The 9569-nt window shown below is 39.1% G+C and overlaps 2 protein-coding genes across 6 annotated transcripts in view; both read left to right on the top strand.

The window, feature by feature from the left end:
* The window catches only part of tmem144b (transmembrane protein 144b), an 8078-nt gene extending 4910 nt beyond the window's left edge, over positions 1–3168 (top strand). For 2 of the 5 annotated variants that reach the window (XM_016295125.1, XM_016295124.1), the window contains exons 8-12: positions 361–479; positions 587–706; positions 1068–1165; positions 1255–1312; positions 2102–3167. In XM_016295125.1, coding sequence (XP_016150611.1) covers positions 361–479; positions 587–706; positions 1068–1165; positions 1255–1312; positions 2102–2268 — 562 coding nt within the window. In that variant the 3' untranslated portion in view covers positions 2269–3167. Of the gene's footprint in view, positions 1–360; positions 480–586; positions 707–1067; positions 1166–1254; positions 1313–2101 lie in introns of all 5 variants that reach the window. The other 3 variants (XM_016295128.1, XM_016295127.1, XM_016295126.1) reach the window with 2 other exon arrangements.
* Positions 3169–3200: 32 nt separating this feature from the next.
* gask1b (golgi associated kinase 1B) lies at positions 3201–7808 on the top strand. Its single transcript, XM_016295123.1, has 4 exons — positions 3201–4278; positions 5437–5645; positions 5773–5999; positions 6787–7808. The coding sequence occupies exons 1-4, from the start codon at positions 3477–3479 to the stop codon at positions 6992–6994; spliced, it is 1446 nt and encodes a 481-aa protein (XP_016150609.1). The 5' UTR covers positions 3201–3476; the 3' UTR covers positions 6995–7808.
* The last annotated feature ends 1761 nt before the right edge of the window (positions 7809–9569 follow it).

Genomic DNA, 9569 nt, shown 5'->3' with positions numbered 1-9569 from the left:
ACGTCCATTCACCCGTCTGTCTTCAGAGGTTGAATCCAGACAGCACAAGCCCCAGTGATTCATGGGTGGACACAATTTCACCAAAGAGCAAGAGAGTGTTGTAAGTATTTGTAGGCCCAAGTTCCTTTTTTTTTTGCAGTTTTCCTCATATTTCCAGTTCATCAACACTGTACTGGAAAGTCTGAGTTTGATGGCTTCTGTGCTAAAATATTCTTGCACTTTTTTTTTAATCAATGCATTTTTTATATTACAGTTTTGAATTTACATCTATGGTATTTTCAGCTTTAGATTCTAGTATTGTAATATATCTGCATGATAAAGATCAAATCTATGGATTTTCATGATATCCTCTTGTTACAGTGGCTGCATCTTGGCCGTATTTTCAGGTGCCCTTTATGGCTCCTCTTTTGTGCCTGTTTTCTATATTAAAGTCCATGCCACAACCAATTCAAGTATGTTCACTGGATCCAGTCAGAATGGTATGTGTATTAGTTAAATTAAAAGTGACATGCAGTTGTACTGCAGCTTAATGAGATGTGTTAAAAAAAAAACAGTTAATTGACTATTTTTTTGCTGTCCATTACAGAAATTGACTACTGCTTTGCCCATTACAGTGGAATTTTCCTCACGAGCACAGTGTATTTTCTTGCTTATTGTGCAGTCATGAAGAACAGGCCTCGGATTTATCCCAGAGCCATCTTACCTGGTAATTAATGTGTTTTCTATTGCATCGTCTTTATTTGAACTTAGATGAAAGGACCATGTTGCCTTGTAACATCATCACAGTATTGTGCAGTCATGAAGAACAGGCCTCGGATTTATCCCAGAGCCATCTTACCTGGTAATTAATGTGCTTTCTATTGCATCGTCTTTATTTTAACTTAGATGAAAGGACCATGTTGCCTTGTAACATCATCACAGTTGTGACTATATATATATATTTACATGTACAATGTACATTCAGGCTCTGAACACAATACATGTGTGATACAAAATATTCCTCCAGAGATTCTATCATCTTTCTGCTGAATATGAGTTCCTGTGTTCAAGTAAGATCTTCCGTGCAGGTTTTTTGAGTGGCCTGATGTGGGGATTAGCCACATATGCCTGGCTTATGGCAAATTACTACCTTAGTGCAGTGATCACATTCCCTATAATTAATGCTGTAAGTATCATGAAAAAAATCTTTCATGTCCTCATTCTCTTTGCATTGCAAATTGTATATAATGATAGTGTGTTCTACTTTGCTTTCAGGGTTATGGCTTAGTAGCTGCTCTGTGGGGAAGTGTGGTATTTAAAGAGGTCAAAGTAGGTAACATAAAGCTATTTGTATTCATTCAGTGTTTCGGATGGCATTTTGATATGACCTAGCTTGACACGTTTTCAAATGAACTTGAGTATTTATGTGTTGATTTAACTTCAGAGAACACAATTATTGAAATGGATATTGTTTTTACATTTAGTCATTTAGCAGATGCTTTTATCCAAAGTGACTTACAAATGAGGACAATGGAAGCAATCAAAATAAAAAAAAAAACAGCAGTGATATGCAAGTGCTAGAAGTCTCAGTTAGCTTAAGGCAGTACACGTAGGAAGTTTTTTAAAAATTGTATAATAAAAAGAATAGAGCAAGCTAGTGTTAGAGGCCTTGTTTGCTTTTAATTGTATAATAAATAAAAAGAAAACAAATAGAATACAAAAAGATTAGAAAATCTAGTGTTATTTTTTTTTTAAGAAAACAAGTAGTTAGTAAATGAATAGAGTGCAAGTCTAAAAGGGACATTTTTTTTAAAGAATAGAATTAGAATAGAGAGTGCTAGAGTCAGAGGGTCAAATAAAAATGGAAGAGATGTGTTTTTAGCCGATTTTTGGAGATGGCTAAGGACTCAGCTGCTTGGATTGAGTTGGGCAGGTCATTCCACCAGGAGGGAACATTTAATTTAAGAGTCTGTGAAAGTGATTGTGTGCCTCTTTGGGATGGCACAATAAAGTGAATTATTATAATTTTTTTATTATTGATTAATTACTCGTAATAATACAGAAATTAAGTGGAGTCAACTTCTGTTTAAGCTGTCCTAACAAACTGATTTTATTTCCTCAGGGACTTGGGAACTTGCTGCTGTTTGCTTTGGCGTCTTGTGTTGTTCTGTGTGGCTCCCTGTTAACTGCCTATTCAAAGATTTGAGTCTGTACGTTATGTTACCACAAGGTGGCAATGGTGGATCAAGTTTTAAGCCAAACTTGCATAAGGCCTCTGCAGTTGCTTAGTAGCCCTTGATGTGATTTGCACGTTTCTTGCTCTAGCATTTTAATTGCTATCAAAATTAATTCAAGGTTTTGTGTAAGTTCACACATATTTGAATTAAACGGTTTCCCCTTTCTGGCTATAGGCTATGTATATAGCTTTGTGTTTATATTTGTTGTATTTTCTCAACTGAGTCTGAAGCTTTTCATCTGGGTCCAATAATTATATATTTTTTGACCAATTAATTTTCATGACCTTTTATCTCTCCAATAAGACCCTAAGAAGACAGACTGACAAAGGTTGGACAAGCGCTTATAAAGATATGTTTATATAATCTAGAGTACAGTCTAAAGTGCTACAGTTTAAAACAATGCATTCCTGATGTACATAAATGACATAGTCTGCACTGTTGTTCCTGTATCCTGTTCTCTTTACTGGAGCCCCTCATTATTACATGTTATTGTTTCACTGATTGGCACCAGTGAATTCAAGTACAGAACATGTCAAAACAACATTGTTTACAAGCAGGTGTGCACAAGCAACTTCTTCTTGGCGGACTATGCTATTGTAATTCATTTTTAAGGTCTTCCTGACAGACCTGGTTAATGAGCTTTCCTGTTTTGTATTTTAGTATTGTTGTTGTAAAAATAGAGAATTAAATAAATACGCCCAAGATGGTTTGCTGAATTAAGAGGGTCTCCCAGCTTGACCAAGCTAGTGGTCAGAAGGTTTTGTTGGTTCAGAAGTGCCTTCAACCCTTCTGAAACTTATTTTTTCCAGCAAGAGTGGATAAGCTCTCCCTCACTAAGAAAATAAAAATACGTAACATAAACCAGCCTTATTTGGTTTGCTGGTCCCCCAAACCACATTAAAACCAGCAAACACACCAGCTTGTGCTGTTTTAGATGGATATTTCTCAGCAGGGTCAGCAAAGAAATGTACACAGAAATATATACATTATATGGAAAATGTGACTAGTGTAGTTTGTAATGACTGCGTTCTAGTCTCTTGCGCTTGCAGATGAGGCGTAAGGACAAGCGACGTTCTTGTTAGTTTGGGACTGTTATCTCAACTGATCCGGCATCGGGACAGTTGTCTCATTCATGCTGGAGCGGTTTCGCTGAGCGGACCATCTGGAGCTCCTGTCTACCATCAATATGTAAACGAAACGAACGCTATTCCAACGTGGATAAAAGGAAATCGACTTAATCATGCGCAGACACTCGTACCAATGGATACGCATTCGACTCGTCCTGGAAATGTCTGGGACTCTTTGATTTATTTGTCAGTTTCGTTTTTGAAAGTCTGTAACTGTTGGAAATATTCTGCCATTCGGAAGTATTTGATTATAGCTGTAGTGTGTTTTGTTTATTTGTTTTTCACCCTTCATGTTAGTCGCACGACTACTCGCCAGGACAAACGTCCTGATCTGTGGACTGGAAATAGCGTTTATTCTCAGAGTACAAATGACCAGGACCCCGCTGATGGGGAGGTGAATGAGTCTGTGAGCCCGACCAGGTCTAATGTGGTGTATATAACACTCAAATCTAAGCGGCACAAACCGGCTATCATCAGGGGCACAGTGCGACCCAAACTCCGGAGAAAGAAAGTTAAAGTGAGGCAGCAGGGTGGCACACAGGGCAAGGCGAAGGACGCGGGGCACAATACAAACACGGTTAACAAACGACTGGGATACTCGGAGCTTGATGGCAGTGACACTGGTTATTCAACTATAAGAATATACAGTGAAAGAGCTCCTCCATGGTTCAGCAATGATGACATTACTGCCATGCGCTTTCTAGCCGATTGTAAAATTACGCAAATTGATGAAGTGGCACCTCGAGGCTTCTCTTCTTTAATTTTATTTAAAAGTGCGACAAATGGCACAGACGATGTTGATGAGTGTCGTAAATGTTGCGGTATTGTTAAGCGACCCTTGGACATGAGTGAGGTGTTCGCCTTTCACCTGGACAGGATCTTGGGACTGAACAGAACTTTGCCAGCTGTCAGCAGACGATTCCACTCTCTTGGAGGTAGTGTTCACTGTAAAACCTTTTTTCCAAAGTTGTAAATAAAACAACGATTACTAGTGTATGTATTACAAGAAAATACTATTTTAGCCTTTCTACTTCAAAAATTGCACGTTTAATTAAATGTTACTTTCCAGTTCGTTGCAATTTACTAGCAAATTTTGAGTGAAAGTAATTTTTACCCCATTTTAGTGTTTTTCCACTTTGCATTTAATTAAACCTAAAACTTTTTTAAATTTATTTTTGTCACCGTTTATATATTTTATATTGTATTTTATTTACATTTATTTCTTGTTTTATTGTATTTATTTAATAATTTTAGTAGCAGACACTGCATTTTATTTCAAGCCCGGTTTCACAGACAGGGCTTAGTTTAAGCCAGGACTAGGCCATAGTTCAATTAGGATTTTAAAGTAATTTTTATAAACATGCTTTAGAAAAAACATTACTGGTGTGCATCTTGAGACAAAACAAGGGCACTGACATATTTCAAGATCAATCAGTGCAAGTTTCTTTCAGTTGAAACAGCTCAGATTTACATTTTAGTCTGGGACTAGGCTTAAGCCTTGTCTGTGAAACCGGGGCAATGTGTACCAAAAAAGTAATTGGAAACTTAGCCTACATTAAAGGTTTCACAGACAGGGCTTAGTAAGCAAGGATTAGGCCATAGTTCAATTAGGACATTTGAGTAATTTTTGTTAACATGCCTTAGAAAAAACATTACTGGTGTGCATCTTAAAACAAAACAAAGGCACTGATAAATTTTAAGATCAGTCAATGCTTGTCTTTCAGTTGAAAAGGCTCAGAATTACATTTTAGTCTGGTACTAGGTTTAAGCCTTGTCTGTAAAATGGAGGGAAAATGTATAATTACATTAGATTAAAAATATAAAACCAAGTGTTTTTTTAATCATATTTTGATTTAAAGTAATTGCAAAATATCTATAAAAAGAAAAGTGAAGTTGCCTCTGAGAAAAGTCTGAGGAAAGCTTTATTAATTTGTCATATAATGAACTGCAATGAAATATGTGTGGATTTTATAGACTGGGGTTTCTGTAATTGTGAGCTTTTTCAGTGTAACCAAAAGCTGTCATGAGCTATTGACAAAGCAAGTATGACTGATGCTGACTTAATGAATGCATACATATTAATCTTGTTTCAGATGGTCAGCCTTGTCCAGTGGTTTTGTGGGACCCCTCTTTAAGCCCAGTAGTAGATCAACCTTCTGAAAAGTTGAACTGGGACTCATATCAAACCTCTCTCAAACACAAGTGCTGGCATCGGGGCATCATACCTAAACCAGAGTGGAGCTGCACCAGCATCCACCACCACGAATGGAGCAAGCTGGTAGTCTTTGATTTCCTCCTGCAGGTACTCCACTTTTATCAGAGTCTTTCTGCGTTGCAACTTTGTTGATAAGCAACATTTGTTCAGAAAAACAACTGAAACATTTTATTTTACCTTAAATCCTTAAAGCAAAAAGACTGTTTCTTCTCAGATTTATGAACGCCTAGATATAAACTGCTGTGGATTCAAGCCTCGCCCAGAGGACACCTGTGTTGAGCTTGGTCACCATGAAGAATGTAGAGACAAGGACACCATAGAGCTGAGACACATAGTCCACCGTAAACATGACCCACACCACCTGGTTTTCTTCAACAACAAGGGCTACTTTGACCGAGACGAGGGGAATCTGAACTTCAGGCTACTAGAGGGAATCAAAGAGTGAGTAAGAGTTAGAGATCAAATATGACCACTTGATTTTTCATTTGTATCTCATAATAACATTGTCAAAAATCACAGAGATTTTGCAGAGATACTGCGCAAATGTTCTTTTTAAAAACATCATTCACACATACCTGTATTCAATTTCAATTAAAATGCCTTGCCAAAGATTTAATTCATTGAAATTTCAAACTTATTTCCTCAAAGAAATTAATCCTTACAGTTTGTTTGATTAAATTACAAGTCACCACAGGTTATCAGGTTTACATAGACATTATTATGGTTTTAAATAAAATATATTTTGGGCGTCTTCTGTTCTCGTCCTTACCGGACAATCTGAGGTGGTTTGTAATTGCTGTAACTAAGACTGCAACTGAATTCATTTCGGTGAGGCCACAAGTTTGGGCTTTCAGTAAGCCAACACCTCCACAACAGCACTGAAGACGTAAGCAAATACATTCGCCAACAATCTGACACGTGCTGTCTGAGCTAAGGGATTCTGCTGGCAATGCTGCTAATGTGATATCTCTGGGAACGCAAGCTCACTTGTGCAATAACATAAATCAAAAGAAATGATGGGCCATTGCTGTGTTTGAGTATCACTGCTTGCACATTATCTGCATTACAGCTGGGTATTACATAATAGGCTAGTTAGCAGTACAATTTAGTTTGAGGAGATTGTGAAAATGGTATAATAATGTTTTTTTTTTATGTGGATAACTTTGTTTGTTTTAATAATTTTGGAGTGCATTACCATATTCCTTTAATATTTCTTTTTCCATTTCAGACTACCAGATCAGTCTGTGTCAGTGTTGAGATCTCAGCGTCTCAGGGAAAAGCTCCTGCAATCGCTGTTTCTCGACCAGCAGTACTGGGACAGTCAGGGTGGCCGTCAAGGCATTGAAAAACTGATTGACGTAATTGAGAGAAGAGCCAAAGTCTTGCTCACGTACATTAATGCTCATGGGATTAAAGTAGTACCTATGAACTCTTGACAGATGGGAGCTTCAGCTTTCAATGTGTAAGACGAACCACCAATCTTTTGGTTTCCAATGAACGTTGATGTTTTCGACAGATTAGTATGCCAATGAAGACCTGCCGAATTAAAGCTCTTTCAGTCCAAATTTTATGCACTACAGAAATTAAGAGCACTTTGTGGTGTTGTAAGTGCTGCTCCCATTTAAGAGGAGAAGAAATGATAGTTACTGGGCTAATTGTTGGCACTGACATTCCACAAGTTAAAGGCACTGTAAGAGATATGCTGTTTCGCTAACTTCTACCAGCCTTAGCTTCTGAATTCAACTGCCTCTTCTGTCCAAAATCCCGCCCACTAATGACATGTCAGCAAACTTGATGTAAGCAATCTGAATGCTCAAACTGAGTGTTTTGTTTAGCTGCACATCGATGTCCCACTGCTAGTCTGTTTTGGTGTTTACAGAGCTGTAAGTTTGTCACAGAGAGCAGTGCAATTTCTCTGGACACCTGTTTTAGTTATGTCAAAGAGTGAGTGCTATTCCATAAACAATACCAAAGCACTTTTAATTCCAATTTTATAATCAATGCATGTTCTGCTCAATATGTAGTTTCAGTCAGTTATTACTTTCAATCTGCAATACAGCTTTATAAGAACATTTCTGCTATAATCTGCACATTTTTTCTGCTGTGATGGTGTTCATGATGAATGTTCCAGCATCATTGTTAAATCTATTAATGTTGCACTTGTTGATCACTGTGAAGATGATATGAATCTTCTTTCATATGAATGGCTGTATTCATTGTGCTCTCTGAAGTGTTTATTTTTGTACTGTTGTTTGCACTTGTAAAATATACATATATAGAATAAAAGTGTTACATACCAGTTCATCGCAAAATCATTTCAATATTATATTAATTTTTAGCACCACTGTTTGTCAATTTTGAGAAAATCTTATAATCTTTGAAATGGTTTGAAAAGTACTTTATACCATGGTCTGTCTGAACACTCGATTCTGATTGGCTGGCAGATGCAGGAATGTATTAAAACTGTTTAATGCACAGGTAGTTCCAAGTCAGTTTAATCACCATTGTATATTAATCGGCTTCGCATTGGGTGGTACTTGGCCTCCACGTCATGCATTAAAATCTTAATGTACAACTAGTCGTGCCATTTAAAGAGTTAGTTCACCCAAAAATGAAAATTCTGTAATTAATTACTCACCCTCATGTCGTTTCAAACCCGTAAGACCTTCGTTCATCTTCGGAACACAAATTAAGATATTTTTGATGGAATCTGAGAGCTGTCTGACCCTGCATAGACAGCAACGCAACTGAAATGTTCCCAAGTTGCTGTCTATGCAGGGTCAGACAGCTCTCAGATTCCATCAAAAATATCTTAATTTGTGTTCCGAAGATGAACAACTAACAACATGCCAAATCATGCTAAATACCTAGTTATTTCATGAAACTCTAGATGGCGCAGGCTGATGGGTCTTAAGGTAACTGATGATATTCACAGCATTAAACGACTTGGCACAAGCTGATTGGTTCATGTTGCAAATGCAGCCAATGAACTTGCTGCTTTACATTTAAATGGCTGGTTAGCATCCACTTGAGCATTTTGCAGCACGCTTTCAGAGTTCCACCTGTATAGATCTGCTACAGGTTATTTTGTGCAGTATGTCTTAAATACTCACAGCACTGTATTGCCGTATGCATTGGCAGTAGCAAGTTCCCTTTCAGTCAGTCACGTTCGACGTTACACTGACGAATTGGGATCTTGCCCGAGAGCCCAATCACCTTCGAGTGTTAACTAAACAAGCCAATGACAGTTGGCGTGATTGTTTCGTCACGCGCACCCCGCCACGCAGCGCGGGTATAAAAGGAGAGCGCATGCAAACGCACATCAGCTTTTCGCTTCGGAGCCGAGCCTTCTACAAGACGAATCTCCGCGAGTGTTTGGAAACAGCTGGCATTGGTGTTACAGCATGTCAGCGGGGGTTGCCATCCAGGCTGCTGAAACCTCGGCGAGCTGCAGCTGCCATTCTGCGGTCTTGCCGCGATCTCCCCTGGGCGCTTCAGCACTCTCTCTAAAAGAGTGTTTTTCCTTTTCAAAAAAAGAGCAATTTCTAAAAGAGCTTCACGAGCGACGGGCGTCTTTTTAAAGATGGCTTCCCACTCGTGCGTTTCTGGATGTGGTCACTTCCTGGCTTCATCTGATGGTCATGATCGAGCTCCTCCCGAACGCTCGAGGCTGGATGATTGGTTCCTGGGGGCGCAGGCCGGGCGTCGGCAGCTGCCTCCGGTTCCATTCTTCCCGGAAGTGCATGAGGAGGTTACTAAGTCTTGGAAGGCAACTTTTTCTGCCCGAAACAGACTTGGTGCCTCCTTCGTCCTCCCCACCCTCGACGGTGGGGCGGCCCAAGGGTATGTGGACATCCCCCCAGTCGAGCGCGCTATTGCTATGCAGTTCTGCCCGCAAAGTGCCTCCGCCTGGAGAGGTAGTCCACGCCTTCCGTCCAGGGCCTGTAAGTTCTCGTCCTCGCTGACGGCTAAGGCTTACAGTGCTGCTGGACAGGCCGCTTCCGCCCTGCA

The sequence above is a fragment of the Sinocyclocheilus grahami genome, unplaced genomic scaffold (assembly GCF_001515645.1).
Source record: "Sinocyclocheilus grahami isolate Dianchi unplaced genomic scaffold, SAMN03320097.WGS_v1.1 scaffold330.1, whole genome shotgun sequence".
Classification (NCBI taxonomy): domain Eukaryota; kingdom Metazoa; phylum Chordata; class Actinopteri; order Cypriniformes; family Cyprinidae; genus Sinocyclocheilus; species Sinocyclocheilus grahami.
This window is presented reverse-complemented; position numbering and strand designations above follow the sequence as displayed.

Bases quoted from the DNA above. Each gene is read 5' to 3' on its own strand.
- gask1b (XM_016295123.1), top strand. From the start codon at position 3,477: ATGGATACGCATTCGACTCGTCCTGGAAATGTCTGGGACTCTTTGATT. The intron at 4,279-5,436 runs GTAGTGTTCACT...ATCTTGTTTCAG, and splicing joins ACGATTCCACTCTCTTGGAG to ATGGTCAGCCTTGTCCAGTG. The intron at 6,000-6,786 runs GTGAGTAAGAGT...TTTCCATTTCAG, and splicing joins CTACTAGAGGGAATCAAAGA to ACTACCAGATCAGTCTGTGT.